The sequence below is a fragment of the Zea mays genome, chromosome 5 (assembly GCF_902167145.1).
Source record: "Zea mays cultivar B73 chromosome 5, Zm-B73-REFERENCE-NAM-5.0, whole genome shotgun sequence".
Classification (NCBI taxonomy): Eukaryota; Viridiplantae; Streptophyta; class Magnoliopsida; order Poales; family Poaceae; genus Zea; species Zea mays.
The window spans coordinates 209,346,533-209,366,184 of record NC_050100.1 but is presented as its reverse complement, the minus strand read 5'-3'; the positions used below and the strand labels follow the sequence as shown (position 1 = coordinate 209,366,184).

The 19,652-nt window shown below is 52.6% G+C and overlaps 2 protein-coding genes across 2 annotated transcripts; both read left to right on the top strand.

Moving 5' to 3' along the window:
• Positions 1–1,088: 1,088 nt before the first annotated feature.
• Positions 1,089–6,095, top strand: LOC100279805 (uncharacterized). The gene is made up of 7 exons (NM_001152761.1): positions 1,089–1,428; positions 2,449–2,500; positions 2,675–2,755; positions 2,944–3,062; positions 3,214–3,433; positions 3,546–3,664; positions 5,109–6,095. The coding sequence occupies exons 1-7, from the start codon at positions 1,306–1,308 to the stop codon at positions 5,829–5,831; spliced, it is 1,437 nt and encodes a 478-aa protein (NP_001146233.1). The 5' UTR covers positions 1,089–1,305; the 3' UTR covers positions 5,832–6,095.
• A 552-nt stretch (positions 6,096–6,647) lies between these two features.
• On the top strand, positions 6,648–9,251 carry LOC100193942 (putidaredoxin reductase homolog1). The gene is made up of 7 exons (NM_001139011.1): positions 6,648–6,812; positions 6,954–7,005; positions 7,195–7,275; positions 7,358–7,476; positions 7,601–7,826; positions 7,955–8,070; positions 8,338–9,251. Exons 1-7 carry the CDS (start codon positions 6,681–6,683, stop codon positions 9,115–9,117), a joined length of 1,506 nt encoding a protein of 501 aa, NP_001132483.1. The 5' UTR covers positions 6,648–6,680; the 3' UTR covers positions 9,118–9,251.
• Positions 9,252–19,652: the final 10,401 nt, after the last annotated feature.

Sequence of the window (19,652 nt, the reverse complement as noted above, 5' to 3'; positions counted from 1 at the left end):
ACATTTATTTTAAGAAAGTATTTCTAAATGTATAATCTATATAAAAAGGCAATAATTCAATAAGTTGGAGGAATTTATTCAAATTCCTAGGGAAATAGTCTAGATTACTCCCCTCACCTATGTGCAATGTTCACACAATCCTCTAAAGTATTTTTAGTTTATTATACCTCTTCACTCCTTTGAATTGGTTGAATTTATCCCTTAATAAATTTGGTATATTTTATTTCTTTATGTACAAACCGAGTTTTTAGCTTAAAATTTTGTTGATTAGCAGTTATAATTTAGCCTAGAAAAATATTTTATGATTTTTATAATTATTTTATTAGGTTAGAGATCAAATAAGATAATAACTTTAAGGGGCAATTGTGATTATACTCTTCTCTAACATTGCAATTATGATTTTACCCCTATGTTTGAAGACTAACTCGTCGTTTGCCCCTCCCTCTTAACACCGTTAGTGAAGATTGAAATTAGTGATTACAAAATAAAAATGAAGGGTAAAATCACAATTGTAAGGTGAGAGAATGGTATAATCACAATTAATCCTGAAACTTTCAACATTTTTTCGGGATTAATTGTGATTATACACTTCTCTCACCTTTATATTTTGATTTTACCTCTTAGTTTTTATTTTTAATTACTAATTCTGATTTTTACTAACCCCGTTAATAGAGAGGGGCAAACGACTTCTACGTCACGTCTTTTAAACAGAGAGATAAAATCACAAAGTTAAAAACGAAGTGTAAAATCATAATTACAAGGTATAATAATGATGATGATAAAGTCACAATTGCCTCTAACTTTATTGGTAAAAACTACATATATAATAATGATGATAAAGTTATAACATATTTTTTCTAACACAAGAATAGATGCAAAATGATTTAGATCTTTGATTTGAAAAAATCCAGTTTTTCGATTACCAGCAATATAATGAAATGGAATGATTTTTTTTACTACCGATCAAAATCTTCCGTATCTGCTTTCCACGTCCTTGCACCAAACAAATGGAGATGATTGATGACAACAAATCTGCAAGCATCCTCCCTTCCACAGAAAACTAAAGTAAAAATAGCCAAAAAAATCCACATCAATCACGACTCTGCATCGTGAGGCGAAAACGATAACGGGGTGGGACCCGCATGGCCGCAGCAAGATGAGGAGGAGAGGCAGCAAGGCAAGGCAAGGCAAGGCAAGGCAACGCGCCGTCATCTCATTCTCCCTCGCACCGACGAGGTCAGGTCAGAGACCTTCGAGTACTACTAGTCATGGCCCGCATCTAGAAGGCAGCAAGAAAGGGGGCGGATGGGGCGCGCGTTCGTGTACGTGATCCTGGGCGGCGGCGTGGCCGCGGGCTACGCCGCGCTCGAGTTCGCCCGCCGCGGTGGGTACTCCCGCGGAGAGCTCTGCATCATCTCCGAAGAGGCCGTAAGCTCTGCTTCCTTTTTCTTTTCCCCGTTTCTTTGAGTCTGGATTTTTTTAGTATTCCCGTCTCCCTTCCTGCTAAAAATTACACTGATAGGACCAGTGCCGGCGATGCTTCGGGAGCTTGGATTCCTTATTCTATTTCTCTTTGAGCTCTGATAGGATTATTATCGAGATAACGTATATGTCTGATCAAGTAGAGACTGCGATAGGCAGGGGAAGCAACCTTTGAACTTAGCTTTAAAGGAGCAATTTGGGGGGTCATTGTTAATCTGCAGTTTTATAGTGAGATTTAATCGGTGAGGTATTAGTGCCAAAGTCATTTGTACTCTCCAGGATTGGACTTGGACCATCTTTTTACTAGTATATCATCGGGGAATAAATGTTCGTTCCAAATTCCAAAGATATTTTTGGTGCGTACCTTTTCTACATGCAACAGAAAGGATTATGCACCTTTTCACTTAGCTGTTCCGTGGTCTTATGGTCTCACATCAATGATGAGTATCAACGAACATCCTGAATGATGTTCTTTTTAGACTATACGAAGGCTGACAAGTAGGCAACCAAGAAAACGATGTTTTTTTGGCCGGAGAAGGCATGTAATCCAATTTTTAGGTGTGGATGCTATATGATGAACTATTGCAACAGTACGAAAAAGGTGTTTCAGCATTTTCCATCAACCAAAATGCAATACCATAGGCTCTACATAATCTTTTGACTACGACATACTACCTTTGTTCTCTAATATTTGTCATCTGCTAGTTCATTTTTGAACTAAAACGCGACAAATAAAAAATAATGGAGGGAGTACATGTTTTTTTTTGTTGGTAAACAAAACACAATGTGCAATTTTCTGTTTTTGCAATATCAGATGTGTAAACTCTGGTCATCGAGAACATGTTCTTTTGCTCGCAAAACTTACTTCAGAATCAGAGTACTCTCTAGTTCTCTGTTCTATGTTTTTTTTTATTCAGACACGTGCTTTGCTAGCTAGTTACAATTTTTTTCCTGTATTCTCGCCAGGTTGCTCCTTATGAACGTCCTGCACTAAGCAAAGGCTATTTACTCCCAGAAGGTAACAACTCTTTGTTTTGAAGCATCACAATGTTCTGTTCATTTTCCACAGCTAAAAATATTTCTGGCTAAGGTTGCTCCATTCTTTTGTCGCAAATGTTGGTCTTTTTTATTTTTAAATGGTATGGGCATTGTTAATATCACTGACTGTTATTGACCCCTGAGGTATTTGCAGGTGCTGCTCGTCTTCCAGGATTTCATACTTGTGTTGGTGCTAATGATGAGTTACTGACACCGAAATGGTACAAAGAACAAGGTAGATTTTTAATGTTCTTTACTAGATTCGGCGATTAATTTCATGTATTGAATATTGGCAAAAGCTATGCATGGTGGGATGTTTAAGGAACATCTTATTGTTCATAATTTATGGAAATGATTCAGTGGATTCATCCATATGATCATTTTAATCTATTGTATTTTCTAACTTTTACTTTATTTGATTAGGCATTGAACTTGTTCTTGGAACAAAAGTGATTTCTGCTGATGTGAGGCGCAAGACATTGCTTACAGGCACTGGTGAAACTATCAGCTACAAAACTCTAATTATTGCGACAGGTGCTCGGGTATTGGATCTATTTGAACATCTCTTTATGTTTTGTTTTAAATTCAATTCTTCATGAACCTGATTACCTGCTATCCTATATTGAGGAAAAACCTAGCACATGATGATCAATTTATGTGTTTTTCTAAATTTCATTTATTTACATAATATAGGCTTTGAAGCTGCAAGAATTTGGAATACAAGGTTCAGATGCTTCAAACATATGTTATTTGCGCAACATCGATGACGCGGATAAGTTGGTGAGTGTGATGAAATCATGTCCTGGTGGAAATGCTGTTGTCATTGGTGGTGGCTACATTGGAATGGAGTGTGCAGCGGCATTGGTTACTAACAAGATTAGGGTCACCATGGTCTTCCCTGAGAAACACTGCAGTAAGTAGTTGCTTTCATCACCTAAACAGAGTTTCTCTTATTTATGTAAGGGCTTCCAACATGCTTTAATACGTCTCCTGCTGGTCTAATTATGAACTTAATTTGTCTGCAGTGGGTCGTCTATTTACACCAAAAATTGCAGAATTTTATGAAAACTACTACACCTCGAAAGGGGTCACCTTTGTTAAAGGAACTGTGCTTACATCCTTTGAAAAAGATACGACGGGGAAGGTGAGGTTTCATAATTTCAGACCATGAAACTGGAACTGATTTGAGATATATAGTTCCCAATTTTACATTTATTACCAAGTAATAAACCATAGTTGTATAACCAAGTTCTGGTCCTGGTCCAGAAACCTCTTCTTCAGCAGTTCCTTTCTGTTGTTTGGTAGAGGTTTCTTCTAGTGCGTATGGATAACTATTCAAGTCAAACAATTTCATCTGCCTAAAAGTCATTATAATAGAAATTTTTTACTATTTTTTATTGATTGCTAGCAATAAACCCGGTTTCTGCTTTTCTCGAGAGATTTTCTCAAAAAATGTTATTAATTTGGTCTTAATCTCGTCTCTTGGATTCACTTGGACTCAGCCTGTATGTTATGGGGATAAACTATACAGCTTTTGACACCTTGGTACTGCTTGCTTAAATTGTTGATAACACTGTAATATAAATGGCTTGTTCTGAAGGATATGCTATGGCAACAATGGTACCGATGAGCTTGCCTGGATTCATCAATCCCTGTTAATCTTTTTCTTACTGTATCAAGCATATTTAGTCAATCAAGCATATTTTGCTCTCCTATTTTAAAGCCTAGCACTTACAATCTGGCCAAAGAATCTTCAAGCAGTGTCAGAAATAGTTAAATTGATAATCCTAAACAGTTCAACTCTCTCCCTCCATCCTAAAATATTATTTGGATAGCCCCTAAACTAATTCTGTGTTCAATTACTCCCAAAGATACTTCAGTTGGTTCAATCCACCCTTAGGTAAGATTTTTTTTTGTTTCTACACATTCAATTTGAGTATTAAGTTCAAATTTTATGGGGCAATAGTTGACATCATAACTTATGTTAGAAAAATAGGACCAGGTCAATTCATCGTTATTATTTTTGCATAAATTTGTATATGTAGGGCTAATTTATAACTTCCTAACCTATCAAAATAATTACGAAAATTTGTGATGTATTTTTCCAACACTAGAAAATGTGCCCATGTGTTGCAAGAAAACACAATACATATATGAATCGGCTCTATCACCATTATGTGTGGGTTCTAAATTGTATGAGTGCTGATCCATATGCGAGATACGGATGGTGTGATCCAATACATACTGGAATTAGATCATGTATCAATCATCACTAGACGTGAGTTTTTCTAACTCATATGAGTTGTAAGTTCGGATCGAATCAAGAAAAAAGTGGGATGAAAGAAACTATGTATAGTTATTGGGGGGGGGGGAGGGGGATACAAAAAGTGGGATGAAATTTTGGCTCTTTAATATTAGGTATAGATAAGTTACGATGTCACCTATCACCCTAGAAATGAACTTAAAACTCGTATGTGGAGAAACAGAAAAAAGAAAAATCTTGTGGACGCGTTAGATTACTAGATTGAACCTTTTGTTCCTTAAAAAAACTGGACTTCTTCCATAATAATATTTCCAGGCATGCACAGGTGACTGCAGTAATACTCAAAGATGGTAGGCACCTTCCTGCTGATATGGTAGTAGTTGGTATTGGCATCCGTGCAAACACTAGCCTTTTTGAAGGTCAACTGATGATGTCAACAGAGAATGGTGGGATAAAGGTAAATGGACAGCTGCAGACAAGCGACAGCTCTGTGTATGCCGTTGGCGATGTGGCCGCGTTCCCCATCAAGCTTTTTGACGATGATATCCGACGGCTCGAGCATGTGGACTCAGCTCGTAGAACTGGTAGACATGCTGTTGCCTCCATCTTGGATCCTTCAAAGACGAGGGACATCGATTACCTGCCGTTCTTCTACTCCAGAGTGTTCACGTTGTCCTGGCAATTCTATGGGGATAATGTCGGGGAAGTGGTCCACTTTGGAGACTTCACAAGCAGCAGTCCGAGGTTCGGTGCATATTGGGTCAACAAAGGGCGGATCGCGGGTGCGTTTCTTGAAGGCGGAAGTCGGGAAGAGTACGAGGCCATATCGATCGCTGTTCGGCGGGAAGCTGTGGTCACAGACATGGGTGAACTCGAGAAACAAGGCCTGGCACTCGCCATTCAGGAGAGCCAGAAGGAGGTGCCTGACAGTGGGCTTGCTGTTGTCGGAAAACCTACTTATGCGTGGCATGCCACAGCCGGTGTCATTGCAGCTGTGTCGATTGCTGCAATTGGGTATTGGTATGGCAGGAAGCGCCGCAGGTGGTGAGGATTTGCATTGGGGTGATTCCCTTTGGTCTGCCGGGCCGAACTGCTGCTGGTGGAATATCTGGGACGAGTGCTATTGGCTGTTAATCCAATCATAGTTGTATAGCTTGTATGAGAGTATAGTCTGTCGCAAACGTATACTGAAACACAGATGCCTCGTGTATTATCTAGTGAAGAAACCAGTGGCTGCCTCTAACTCCTCAGGGGTTCTCTTGTTGTAAAATTGCAACTCTTTTCTTAATGAGATCCGCAATTTTGTGGCACTGCTGGTCACTGTTCTTAACTATCTCTGTTTGCCAAAAGCTTTTGCAAATCCATATATTCAGCGAAGAAGTGAGCTATGAATGGCAATGTGTATGTCCAGACCTATGTAACCATCAAAAGCATGTATAGTTTGTGTTCAAGCGCGCATGCTTGTGTACTTTCCATTGGGGCTGTCATTTATGGAATTATAGAGCTACAATCAGTATGGTACTATAATTTACGTGCAACTTAGATTCGTGAACTTGATATTAACCGCGCAATTTTGCCAGCCCGATCCGCTGGTCCATAGAATGGCATCGAACTGTGGCAGCAAAGAAGCGAAGAAGGATGAAGATTATTGTCTTCGCCAAGAAGAATACCCACATTTCCCTTGTCGGCGACGGAAAGAACGGCAGGCACCCACCGATCGGGTCCCGCAGAAGGTGGAATACGAGGGAAGGCATTGTTTCCTGTCCACCTCTCTCGTCCTTGGAAGCCAAGAACCGCGCCGGCGCGGCCAGTCTCCTACTTAAAGGAGTAGTCAAGGTCACCCATGGCCATTCAGGGAGAGAAACAACAAGACGTAGGGACAGCGCCAAGGAACCAGATGGGCCGCGCGTTCTGTTACGTGATACTAGGCGGAGGCGTGGCCGCGGGCTACGCGGCGCTCCAGTTCATCCGCCTCGGCTGCGAAACCGCCGCCCAAGCCGGAGAGTTCTGCATCATCTCCGACGAGGCCGTACGCTTATGTGCCACGCTCACGCTCTGCCATTTGCTGTTCAATTGAGCATGCAAAGCTCGGCACAAAGAATCGCTAGCTGTTGCACTGCGATATAGCCAGGTTGCAACCATTTTCATTCTCCCGTCGTCACTTTGGCAGGTTCCACCTTATGAACGTCCTACGCTGAGCAAAGGCTATTTGTTCCCAGAAGGTGCGTACGTTTTCAATCTCAAATTATCTAAAGTCTAAACATGCGCGGATAACCTTCGTCAGTTCACTCAGCGCTTGCTGATCGTGCATCGTTCTACTAAGAACTGCGCGCTAGCATGCCACGTATATAGAGCTCAAATGATTTGGGTCTTGAAATATACTGGAACTTTGGACTTTGTCACATTCGCAGGTGGTGCTCGCCTCCCAGCGTTTCATACTTGTGTTGGTGCCAACGATCAGTTACTTGATGCAGATTGGTACAGGGAATATGGTATGCGCGCTCCGGCCAATGTCCCTATGTTTGGTTAGATCTCAACTGGAAGTGACGAGAGTCAGCGTTACCACTTGGGCAGGTATCGAGCTTATTCTCGGAACGAAGGTGATTTCCGTCGATGTGCGCCGGAAAACACTGGATACTTCCGCCGGGGAAACCATCAGCTATGAAAGGCTTATTGTTGCGACGGGTGCTCGGGTATGTCCACATCCTATCTATGCTTGCCCGTGCTATTTTTTTTTTCTTCCCTACATACTCTGTGCGATTTCTTACCGGCCGGCCGGATGCTAGAGCATGCTATTTTGTCCTTTTAAAACCGTAGGCCGTGAAGCTGGAAGAGATCGGAGTGAACGGCGGCTCAGATGCCGAGAACGTCTGTTATCTGCGCGACATCGCGGACGCGGATAAGTTAGTCCGTGTGATGAGATCATGTCCTGCTGGCGCCGACGCCGTGGTCGTCGGCGGCGGATACATAGGAATGGAATGTGCAGCCGCTCTGGTTGCCAACAGGATGAAAGTCACTGTCGTCTTCCCCGGAAAACACTTGAGTACGTTGCTGAACCAAGCTACTGTTTAGCGCGTAGCTTCACACACATACAGTCGCTGTTTTTTGTTTTTTGTTTCCTACACGAGTTTAACAGATGCCGGAATTTATACGGTGAATTTTCTTTCGCAGTGGCAAATCTGTTCACACCGAAGATCGCTGAGTTTTACGAGAACTACTACGAATCGAAAGGAGTCACTTTTATAAAAGGAACTGCGGTTTCATCTCTGCAGATCTCGTCTGGGAAGGTGGGTTTTTTGTTCATCCATTCATGAAAAAACTGAAGCAGGTAATCCGAAGATCAACTACAGTCAGGTTGCTAGCTAATAGAATGTACACTCAATATCTGCTAGCAGTTTTTTCACTGCCAATCTGTTAAGTTCGGAACAGCTGGCTGATATCTGCCAGCCAATCAATATGAACCACCACCAACTCTGCTTATATTGAATATAATAATCCAAGTGTATTTCCAATACGATCATCTGAATTTTTCGCCATGTTTTGGGCATGCACAGGTGACGGCAGCAATCCTGCGAGACGGCAGGCGCCTACCTGCGGACATGGTCGTGGTCGGCATCGGCGCGCGCGCCAACACGGAGCTCTTCGAAGGCCAGCTGGCCATGGAGAAGGGCGGCATCAAGGTTGACGGACAGATGCGGACGAGCGACGCATCCGTGTACGCCGTGGGCGACGTGGCCGCGTTCCCCGTCAAGCTGCTGGGCGGCGAGGTCCGCCGGCTGGAGCACGTGGACTGCGCGCGCATGACCGCGAGGCACGCCGTCGCGGGGGCTCTGGAGCCCTTGGGCCCGATCACCGGGGAAATCAACTACGTGCCCTTCTTCTACTCCAGGGTCTTCGCGCTGTCCTGGAGGTTCTACGGCGACAACGCCGGGGAGGCCGTGCACTTTGGGGACCTGGACTTCTCCGCTTCGCCTTCTCCTCCGTCCGCGCCCAAGTTCGGCGCGCTCTGGGTCCGCGCGGGCCGCGTCACCGGCGCGTTCCTGGAAGGTGGGAGCCCTGAGGAGTACGAGGCGCTCGCGCGCGCCGTGCGGCGCAGGACGACCGTCCCGGACGTGGCCGTGCTCCTCGCGCGGTGGGGCCTCGCGTTCATTGTCCAGGACCAGGAGGGCCGGAGCGGAGCCACGCGGTCGGGTAGGCTTTGTGGCAGCGGCAACACGTCCAACTACGCATGGGCATGGCACGCCACGGTCGGCGTGGCCGCGGCCGTGTCCATTGCGGCGTTCGCGTACTGGTATGGATGGAAGGCGCCGTACCTGGCGAAACGCCACTTCTGAACAAAGGCAGCATGCTGCTCTCCGTCTCCGTCGACCAAGAACACAACTTGTCACACAACAACTGGACATCACTCAGCAGAGTAAATTTACTATCTTTGTATTTGGTAATAAAGTGAAAAAATAAATTAAAAGATAAATATGGATTCCATCATGCCAATTACATCAATTATTGTTGAGCACCATTTTGAGTGCGCGGACGGTCCGGCCCTGAGGCCGGACGGTCCGCGGTCCAGACAGTCCGCGCCTATGGGCCGGACGGTCCGCGCAGGCGCAGAACAGATTAAGGTTCCGAGTTTGTTGCTATGTTTGTTGGCGAAAATCTCAGGATAAGCTCGGAAATTAGTTTGTAAAGGGTCCAGCCCCCTCCTCTATAAATAGAGAGGTATACGGCCGATTTGTAATCATCAATCGAATCAATACAACTTCTATTTCGCATTTTATCTTAGGAGTAGTTCTAGTCTAGTTTAGGTTTAGCCTCTCGATCTCCAAATTCTCCGCCTCTCCTCGACTCTACGTCGATTAGAGGAGTCTAGGTCGGCCTGCCGGAGCCTAGACAACTCCTAGGATCTCTCCTCCCCGACGGGGTCCCTCCCAGGAGCGAGATCCAGGCGCTGCCGGCGATCATCCGCCGCCCCTGCGCACGCGCAGACCGTCCGGCCCTAGGGCGCGGACTGTCCGGCCGTCAGGCAGGGAACCCGGGCTCCTGCACCAGGTCGCAGACCGTCCGGCCCTGTGCCGCGGACCGTCCGCGCCTGACCAGAGAGCACTGCCGCCTCACGCCAGGTCGCGGACCGTCCAGCCCTGTGCCGCGGACCGTCCGCGCCTGACCAGAAAGCACCGCCGCTGGTTCTTTTGAAGTGATTGGCGCCTCCAAAAAGGTGTCAACATACTTTTTGGCGACTCCGCTAGGGACAACACATATAGACCTATCAAATCGGCCCTCAATGGCCGGTTCAAAAGATAGCTCTGAGGTTTCCACCAGCAATATTGTCGGCGTTTCGAGACCGGGGGGTCCCTCGGGCCGACGAGTGAGTGTCGCCGCGTGCCCCAGCCCAGATGGGTCGAGCGCGTGGAGCGAGCGCGAAGGGGGGAAAGGAGCGAGGCGGCCGGAGACCGGCGTGAGAGAGGTGGGAATCCCGCGGCCTTCGTGTTCGTCCCGCGCCCAGGTCGGGTGCGCTTGCAGTAGGGGGTTACAAGCGTCCACGCGGGAGAGGGAAGCGAGCGGCCCCAAGAGAGCGCCTGTCCCGTCCTCGTCCCCGCGCGGCCAACCCTCTCTAAGAGGGCCCTGGTCCTTCCTTTTATAGGCGTAAGGAGAGGATCCAGGTGTACAATGGAGGTGTAGCAGAGTGCTACGTGTCTAGCGGGGAGAGCTAGCGCCCTAAGGGCCTGTTTGTTTACCCTCCAGATTATATAATCTGGATTAAATAATCCTAAGAGGCAAACAAACAGTCTAGCTTATTTGCCCAGATTATATAATCTAACCCCTTGGATTATGATAATCCATAAGCAAGTGAGGAGGTGCTTATTTCAGATTATTTTTTTCCCACTTCCCCACTACCCTTTCAAGTTTCCTAGAAATTACCCACCATTGCCATTATAATCTACCGAATCGTTTTTGCGCCTATCGGATCGGAGAAGCCCGCCGCCCAATAGAAACACGCCAGATAATCTGGGTAAACAAACATGACTACTCAGATTATATAATCCAAATTATATAATCCAGATTATATAATCCTCCAAAAATAATCCAGATTATATAATCTATTGGAGTAAACAAACAGGCCCTAAGTACATGCCGATGTGGCAACCGGAGAGATTTTGGCACCCAGCTGGTGTGATGTCGTGGCCGTCGGAGGAGCGACGGAGCCTGGCGGAGGGACAGCCGTCGGAGCGGTTGAGTCCTTGCTGACGTCCTCCTGCTTCCGTAAGAGAACTGAGAGTCGCCGTCGTCACAGAGCATGCGGGGCGCCATCATTGCCTATCTGGCGGAGCTAGCCAGATGGGACTCCGGTCTTGTTCTCTGCGGCCCGAGTCAGCTCGGGGTAGGGTGATGATGGCGCTTCCTGTTGACGTGGCTGGCCTGCGCCCTAGGTTGGGCGACGTGGAGGCTCCTCCGAAGCCGAGGTCGAGTCTGTCTTCCATGGCCGAGGCCGAGTCCGAGCCCCTGGGTCGGGCGAGGCGGAGGTCGTTCGGCAGAGGCCAGGGCGGAGTCCGAGCCCTGGGGTCGGGCGAAGCGGAGTTCGTCGTCTTCCGGGTCTTAGCCCGAGTCCGAGCCCTGGGTCGGGCGGAGCGGAGTTCGCCGTCTTCCGGGACTTAGCCCGAGTCCGAGCCCTGGGTCGGGCGGAGCGGAGTTCGCCGTCTTCTGGGACCTAGCCCGAGTCCGAGCCCTGGGTCGGGCGGAGCGGAGTTCGCCGTGTTCTGGGGCTTAGCCCGAGTCCGAGCCCTGGGTCGGGCGGAGCGGAGTTCGCCGTCTTCCGGGACTTAGCCCGAGTCCGAGCCCTGGGTCGGGCGGAGCTTCCTATGGTGCCTTTGGCAGGGCCTGACTGCCTGTCAGTCTCACTCTGCCAAGCGGCACTGCAGTCGGAGTGGCGCAGGCGGCGCTGTCCTTTTGTCAGGCCGGTCAGTGGAGCGGTGAAGTGACGGCGGTCACTTCGGCTCTGCTGGAGGGCGTGCGTCAGGATAAAGGTGTCAGGTCGCCTTTGCATTAAATGCTCCTGCGACTTGGTCGGTCGGTGCGGCGATTTAGTCAGGATTGCTTCTTAGCGAAGGCAGGGCCTCGGGCGAGCCGGAGATGTGTCCGCCGTTGGAGGGGGGCCTCGGGCGAGACGGAAATCTTTCGGGGTCGGCTGCCCTTGTCCGAGGCTAGGCTCGGGCGAGGCGTGATCGAGTCGCTCGAATGGACTGATCCCTGACTTAATCGCACCCATCAGGCCTTAGCAGCTTTATGCTGATGGGGGTTACCAGCTGAGAATTAGGAGTCTTGAGGGTACCCCTAATTATGGTCCCCGACAGTAGCCCCCGAGCCTCGAAGGGAGTGTTAGCACTCGCTTGGAGGCTTTCGTCGCACTTTTTTGCAAGGGGACCAGCCTTCCTCGGTTGTATTTTGTTCCGGTGGGTGCGCGCGAGCGCACCCGCCGGGTGTAGCCCCCGAGGCCTCGGAGGAGTGGTTTCACTCCTTCGAGGTCTTAATGCCTCGCGTAATGCTTCGGCTGGTCTGGTTGTTCCCTCATGCGAACTGGCCGTAGCCCGGGTGTACGGTCGGGGCCCAAGTTCTCGGGTTGGTATGTTGACGCTGTCAACGGTTCGGCCGGAGCCGGGTTCGCGAGAGCAGCCCCCAAGCCTCTGCACAGGGCGAGAGGGCGATCAGGGACAGACTCGGCTTTTTGCATACGCCCCTGCGTCGCCTTTCCGCAAGGAGGAGGGGGGGAAAGCGCCATGTTACCCTCGATGGGCGCCGAACATGGTGTCTCCGGTGAGCTGCAAGCGGGTAATCCGAGTGGACGTCCGTGCCTCGTTCGTTAGGGGTCGGCTAGGGGCCCAGAGGCACGCCCAAAAGTACCTGCGGGTGATCTGCCGGACCCGGTCCCCTGGCGACGGGGTCCGAGGGCTCGATGCCTCCCTCTGATGGGATTCCGTTACAAGATCGCTCCCGCTGGTCTCGAAAATGTCCTAGGGTACCTCGGGAGCGCAGCCCGAGCCTTGGTTATGTATCGAACGTACCCCTGGTCATCCCTTGCTCGGCGTCTGAGGCGACTGTGAACCCTTCGGGGGCCAGCCTTCGAACCCCTGATCAGTAATGGGCACGGAGCCCGAGTAGCCTGAGGCGGTCGTGGAACCCTTCGGGGGGCCGGCCTTCGAACCTCTGACCAGTAGTGGGTGTAGGGCCCACGCGATCTGAGGCGGCTGTTGAAACCCCTCGGGGGGCCAGCCTTCGAACCTCTGATCAGTAAGTTGGCTCGGAGCCTGGTTCCTTCGCGGGGAAGGATCCTTTTCGGGGTTTCCCCCTTTCCCGGTCCCTGTTGCAAGAGAGAGAAAGAGGAAAAAAGGAAAAGGATACGAAATCGAAACGACGCGGCGTACCTTTTTTGGCGCGGTTATTACGGCGAAGGCGAAGCGTCGCTCGCTTCTTCTGCCAGAAGCGCCGCATGTCCTGCCGCGGAGTTAATGCGATGGGGCGAGCGGTTGGCAGGGCGGCCGTTGCGCGTGCGCGAGCCGTTCGAGGAACGGATCACGAGCGCGTTGTCTTCACGTCGTGAGAGGGGGTTCTCTTGCTGCCCCCGGATGGGACGTGAGCTTGGCTGACGACGTGACCGCTGCTCCCGCCCGCCTGCCACCGTCATTACTGCCGGCCCATTTTTGACCGCATTGACCGCCGCGTCAGGCTGGCGCTGTTGGGTCGTGTGCTGGGTCGCCTCGAGTCGTGGTATTGGTTCTGCAATCGAGGAGGCGCGGTGGTGGCGCAAGTGGTGGTGCAGTCGCTTGCACGCAGCATCCGGCGCGCCGATTACGTGACGCGTGGGCCTGGGCCTCCATGCTGGCGTGTCGGGAGTCGGAGAAGCGCGTCCACTTGGCGCGGTTGCATGCCGCCTGCATGGCTGCCCGCCTCTTTCGCCCGTTGGTCTGGGCAAAAGTGGAGGGTCACTTGTAACCGCTGGGCGGTCGTGTGCACCACGCGCGGCGGTTTGGCTTCTTCTGCTCTGAGCCGGCTTGCATGACGTGTGGGACCCAGCCCCCGCGCCATAGGGGAGGACCTTGGAGTGTGTTGGAGAAGACTCAGCCCGTGACGGCTGGGGACGCGAGTAGGGAGAACCGCCCTTAAAAAGGGGGGTGACCCCCTTGGAAGGCGGCCATGTCTTCGCGCTCCCTTATGCATCGTGTCCCTCCACCTTCCAAGCCCCCAGATGGGGGAGATCCGCCGTCTTTCCACCTCATCGTTGGAGGAACGCAACTCCGTGGGAGTTGGTGCCTTTCAGCCATCGTTCGGCTTCAAGGATTTTCATCATGCTGCCCGGCTGCACCCCTCCACCGGCGGTCACCCAAGATGGTGACCTCCGGTTTGACGGTGGGGGAAAGCGAGCCGGGCCGCGGCCTCTGCCCCTCCCTCAGCCTCAAGGATTTTCGTCATCTAGGCCAAGATGGAGGATGAGGCGAGTCGGGGGGCTGCCTCCGCGTGGGTTGGTTACTCTTTTCTTCCCCTGGCGTCTAGGGGAGAATGGCATCCTCCAGCTTCGCGGAGACTTCCCCCAGCCATGCCGGGAAAGGCGGACCGCCGCCACTCAGCCAGGGCGCAGCATTACGTCCTGCGTCCGGACGATGGTTGCGCCGCGTACCGCGAGAGCGGCGCCCATGTTCTGGGTGGTTTCGGCGAGGGCGAAGACCTGCCGGCGCGCTTTGAGGCGTCGGCAGCCAGAGATGGCTTCTCTGCCGACGAGATGGCCAACTCCGCCAGTAGCCCTGGGTCTCCGTCTCCCGGTCTGAATGGCTGGCTCTCGTCCTCGGTGGGCGAGAGTCCTTCTGTCGTAGCACCTGCCCCGAAGCCGCTGCTGAAGCTGCTTCGTCGCCCGGGACAGGGGTTGTTGTCGCCGTTGCCGGATCAGGCGGCGGCGGGCCGCCCGTCGGCCCGCGATCGCTCCGCGGGTTCCCCAATCTTGTGGGGTTGTTCGTACCCGCGGGGATGGAACCGGAGTTCCGTTTGTAATGGCACTTTGAATGCCAGGGTTTTTTGTTCATTGCGGCTGTCGAGGCCTAAACATGTATGTAATTTTGGCACGGAGCCATGTTTTTTTCCTCATTTTCGAGCACTAAGACTCGCCTGTTGGTTGTCTGAACCGCTTCACCAAGCATGAGTCGCCCCGTGTCAAGGTGACGAGTGAGGTATCCGTATCCCGGAGGCGTAGGAGTCCCTCGGCTCGGTCGGCCTTGTTGTCTGAGGCTCCCCTAGCTTAGTTAAAGGGACCCCTTGGCCGCTCTTCGACGAGCCGAGGCCAGGGGTAGCGATATCAGCATGAACAGAGGCGGAGTTGGCTCGAAAATGAAACATGGTTGGCCGGAGCCTAGCCGGGTTGTCCGTCAGCGGGACCGACATCGGAGTCGATCAGCCGAGGCCTCGGGTCGAGCTGGCGCCCCTGGAAGATGGTTGGCCGAGGCCCCAGGGGCGACCGGCCGAGCCGCCTGCTCGGGCCGGATTCCCGGAGAAGTCCCTGGCGGCGATTGTCCGGGCGTGACGATGACGTCGTCCTCCAGAGTGGGGATCCTTGGACCGCGTCGCCGTCCGAGGCTAGGTTGGACCTCGCTGAAGGTGTCGTCGATGCCGAGGGTGCTACTGCCCCCTTCCAGCGTCAAGACCCGAGCCTGCAGGATCAGAGTGTCTTGTAGCGTGTGCCTTCTGCGGCCGCCGAGGCCAGAGTACACACACCCTCGCTGCGTTGTAAAGCTGCGTCTCCTTTCCTCTTGTTTCGAGTATCTGGACTTTTTGTCGGTAACAGGGATGTTTGTGCGAGCGAGAGTTGCTTCTCGCGGAAGGTGATGAGTGAGGTATCCGTATCCCGGAGGCGTGGGAGTCCCTCGGCTCAGTCGGCCTTGCCGCTTACGCGCACTTTCACCCGTCCATGAGGCCCTGTCACCGACTCAGTCGAGAAGGCTCGAAGGATCGCTTCGGCAGAAGAGCTTCCGAACGTGAAGACTTGTTCGGTCCGCGGAATCACTTTATCCGAACGCAAGTTACTTATCACAGAAGGTGATGAGTGAGGTATCCGTATCCCGGAGGCGTAGGAGTCCCTCGGCTCGGTCAGCCTTGGCTGCTTACGTGTACTCCGTCGTTTTCAGGACCCACTTTTCGAAGTAGTCAGAAAGCACGAAAGATATTCTGACAGAAGAGATCTTTTTTCGAGGAAAATTTCAACGCAGAGGGGGTTCCCCCTTTTAGCCCCTGAGGGAGGGTCGGGCTCTGCCGAGGCGAGGCCGACCCTTCCTTGATGACTAAACTTTGCGCGGATGCGAGGTATATGAACAACTTGAAAACATCTTAAGGGTAGAAGCGACGTAGCTGTTGGATGTTCCAAGCGTTGTCGTAGACCTCGCCTTGACTGTTGGCCAGCTTGTACGTTCTGGGCTTCAGAACTTTGGCGATGACGAATGGCCCCTCCCAGGGGGGCGTGAACTTGTGCCTCCCTCGGGCGTCTTGCCGCAGCCGAAGCACCAGGTCGCCCACCTGGAGGCCTCGGGGCCGGACCCCTCGGGCGTGGTAGCGTCGCAGGGACTGCTGATATCGCGCCGAGTGTAGCAAGGCCTTGTCCCGAGCCTCTTCCAGCTGGTCCAGCGAGTCTTCTCGGCTAGCTTGGTTGCTTTGATCGCTGTAGGCCCTCGTCCTCGGGGAGCCGTATTCCAGGTCAGTGGGCAAGACGGCCTCGGCCCCGTAGACCAGGAAGAACGGCGTGAAACCCGTGGCCCGGCTCGGCGTTGTCCTCAGGCTCCAGACCACCGAGGGGAGTTCCTTCATCCATCGCTTGCCGAACTTGTTGAGGTCATTGTAAATCCGAGGCTTGAGCCCTTGTAGAATCATGCCGTTGGCACGCTCTACTTGCCCATTCGACATGGGATGAGCCACGGCGGCCCAGTCCACCCGGATGTGGTGATCCTCGCAGAAGTCCAAAAATTTTTTGCCGGTGAACTGGGTACCGTTGTCGGTGATGATGGAGTTCGGGACCCCGAAGCGATGGATGATGTTGGTGAAGAACGTCACCGCCTGCTCGGACCTGATGCTGTTCAGAGGTCGGACCTCGACCCACTTGGAGAATTTGTCGATGGCGACCAGCAGGTGCGTGTAGCCCCCGGGCGCCTTCTGCAAGGGGCCGACGAGGTCCAGACCCCACACAGCAAAGGGCCAGGTGATGGGTATCGTCTGCAGGGCCTGAGCGAGCAGGTGGGTCTGCTTCGCATAGAATTGACACCCTTCGCAGGTGCGGACAATTCTAGTGGCGTCAGCCACCGCCGTTGGCCAGTAGAAGCCTTGCCGGAAAGCATTCCCGACAAGGGCTCGAGGCGCTGCGTGATGGCCGCAAGCCCCCGAGTGTATTTCTTGCAGGAGTTCCTGACCTTCGGCGACGGAGATGCATCGCTGGAGGATGCCCGAGGGGATGCGGTGGTAGAGCTCCTCCTCATCGCCCAGCAAGACGAACGACTTGGCGCGTCGCGCTATCCGCCGAGCCTCGGCTCGGTCGAGGGGTAGCTCTCCTTGGCAGAGATATTGCAGGTACGGGGTCTGCCAATTTCGATCAGGCGTGGCCCCGCTCCGCTCCTCCTCGATGCGCAGTGCCTCACCCTTGGAGGCCGAGGGTACCTCGGGTTGAACCGAGGCCGCCTCGGGCCGAGTTGAGGGTGCCTCGGGCTGTGCCGAGGGCACCTCGGGCTGGACCGAGGGCGCCTCAGGCTCGGGCGAGTCGTCGATCTTGACGGAGGGTTGATGCAGATCCCGGGAGAAGACGTCCGGGGGAACCGTTGTTCGCCCCGAGGCTATTTTTGCCAGCTCGTCCGCAGTCTCGTTGTAGCGCCGAGCGATGTGGTTAAGCTCGAGCCCGTAGAACTTGTCTTCCAGGCGCCGAACCTCATCGCAGTAGGCCTCCATCTTCGGGTCGCGGCAGTGGGAGTTCTTCATGACTTGGTCGATGACGATCTGCGAGTCACCACGAGTGTCGAGGCGCCTGACCCCTAGCTCGATGGCGATCCGCAACCCGTTGACCAGAGCCTCGTACTCAGCCACATTGTTGGACGCCGGGAAGTGGAGGCGTAGCACATAGCGTAGGTGTTTCCCGAGGGGCGAGATGAAGAGCAGGCCCGCGCCGGCTCCCGTCTTCATCAGCGACCCGTCGAAAAACATGGTCCAGAGCTCCGGTTGGATCGGAGCCGTCGATAGCTGGGTGTCGACCCATTCGGCTACGAAGTCCGCTAAGACCTGGGACTTGATGGCCTTCCGAGGGGCGAACGAGATTGTCTCGCCCATGATTTCCACCGCCCACTTTGCAATCCTGCCCGAGGCCACTCGGCACTGGATGATCTCCCCCAGGGGGAAGGATGACACCACAGTTACCGGACGAGACTCGAAGTAGTGTCGCAACTTCCGCCGCGTCAGGATCACTGCATACAGCAGCTTCTGAACTTGTGGGTAGCAGATCTTGGTTTCAGACAGTACCTCGCTGACGAAGTAAACTGGCCTCTGAACGGGCAATGCATGCCCCTCTTCTTGCCTCTCGACCACAATCGCGGCGCTAACCACCTGAGTGGTCGCGGCGACGTAGACCAAGAGGGCTTCTCCGGTAGCTAGGGGCACCAAGATAGGCGCCTTTGCGAGGAGCGCCTTCAGGTTCCCGAGAGCTTCCTCGGCCTCAGGGGTCCAAGTGAAGTGCTCGGCCTTCCTTAAGAGGCGGTACAGGGGCAGGCCTCTTTCGCCGAGGCATGAGATGAAGCGGCTCAGAGCCGCGAGACATCCCATGACCCTGTGTACGCCCTTTAAGTCCTTGATGGGACCCATGCTAGTGATGGCTGCGATCTTCTCCGGGTTGGCTTCGATGCCCCGCTTGGAGACGATGAACCCCAAGAGCATGCCCCGAGGCACCCCGAAGACACACTTCTCGGGATTGAGCTTGACGCCTTTCGCCTTGAGACATCGAAATGTCACTTCAAGGTCAGAGAGGAGGTCGGAAGCTTTCCTTGTCTTGACTACGATGTCATCGACGTAGGCTTCGACCGTGCGACTGATGTGTTCGCCGAACACATGGTTCATGCACCACTGGTACGTCGCGCCCGCATTCCTCAAACCGAACGGCATGGTGACATAGCAGTACATGCCGAAGGGCGTGATGAAAGAAGTCGTGAGCTGGTCGGACTCTTTCATCCTGATTTGGTGGTACCCCGAGTAGGCGTCGAGGAAAGACAGGGCTTCGCACCCAGCAGTGGAATCCACGATTTGATCGATGCGAGGCAGAGGGTAGGGAACCTTCGGACATGCTTTGTTGAGACCAGTGTAGTCTACACACATCCGCCATTTCCCCCCTTTCTTTCTCACAAGCACAGGGTTGGCAAGCCATTTGGGATGGAATACCTCTTTGATGAACCTGGCTGCCATTAGCTTGTGGATCTCCTCGCCTATCGCTCTGCGCTTCTCCTCGTCGAATCGATGCAGAGGCTGCTTGACGGGTCGGGCTCCGGCCCGAATATCCAGCGAGTGCTCGGCGACATCCCTCGGTATGCCGGGCATGTCCGAGGGACTCCACGCGAAGACGTCGGCGTTCGCGCGGAGAAAGTCGACGAGCACTGTTTCCTATTTGGGGTCGAGCCCGGAACCGATCCGGATCTGCTTGGAGGCGTCGCCACTGGGGTCGAGGGGGACGGCCTTAACCGTCTCCACTGGCTCAAAGTTGTCGGCATGACGCTTCACGTCTGGCACCTCTTTGGAGAGGCTTTCCAGGTCGGCGATGAGGGCCTCGGACTCGGCGAGGGCCTCGGCGTACTCCACGCACTCCATGTTGCATTCGAACGCG

What these genes read in the sequence shown, in the direction of transcription:
- LOC100279805 (NM_001152761.1), top strand. Translation starts at nt 1,306, where the DNA reads ATGGGGCGCGCGTTCGTGTACGTGATCCTGGGCGGCGGCGTGGCCGCG. An exon ending in GCATCATCTCCGAAGAGGCC is followed by an intron (nt 1,429 to 2,448) that starts GTAAGCTCTGCT and finishes TATTCTCGCCAG; the next exon opens with GTTGCTCCTTATGAACGTCC. An exon ending in AGGCTATTTACTCCCAGAAG is followed by an intron (nt 2,501 to 2,674) that starts GTAACAACTCTT and finishes AGGTATTTGCAG; the next exon opens with GTGCTGCTCGTCTTCCAGGA.
- LOC100193942 (NM_001139011.1), top strand. Translation starts at nt 6,681, where the DNA reads ATGGGCCGCGCGTTCTGTTACGTGATACTAGGCGGAGGCGTGGCCGCG. An exon ending in GCATCATCTCCGACGAGGCC is followed by an intron (nt 6,813 to 6,953) that starts GTACGCTTATGT and finishes TCACTTTGGCAG; the next exon opens with GTTCCACCTTATGAACGTCC. An exon ending in CTTCCCCGGAAAACACTTGA is followed by an intron (nt 7,827 to 7,954) that starts GTACGTTGCTGA and finishes TTTCTTTCGCAG; the next exon opens with TGGCAAATCTGTTCACACCG.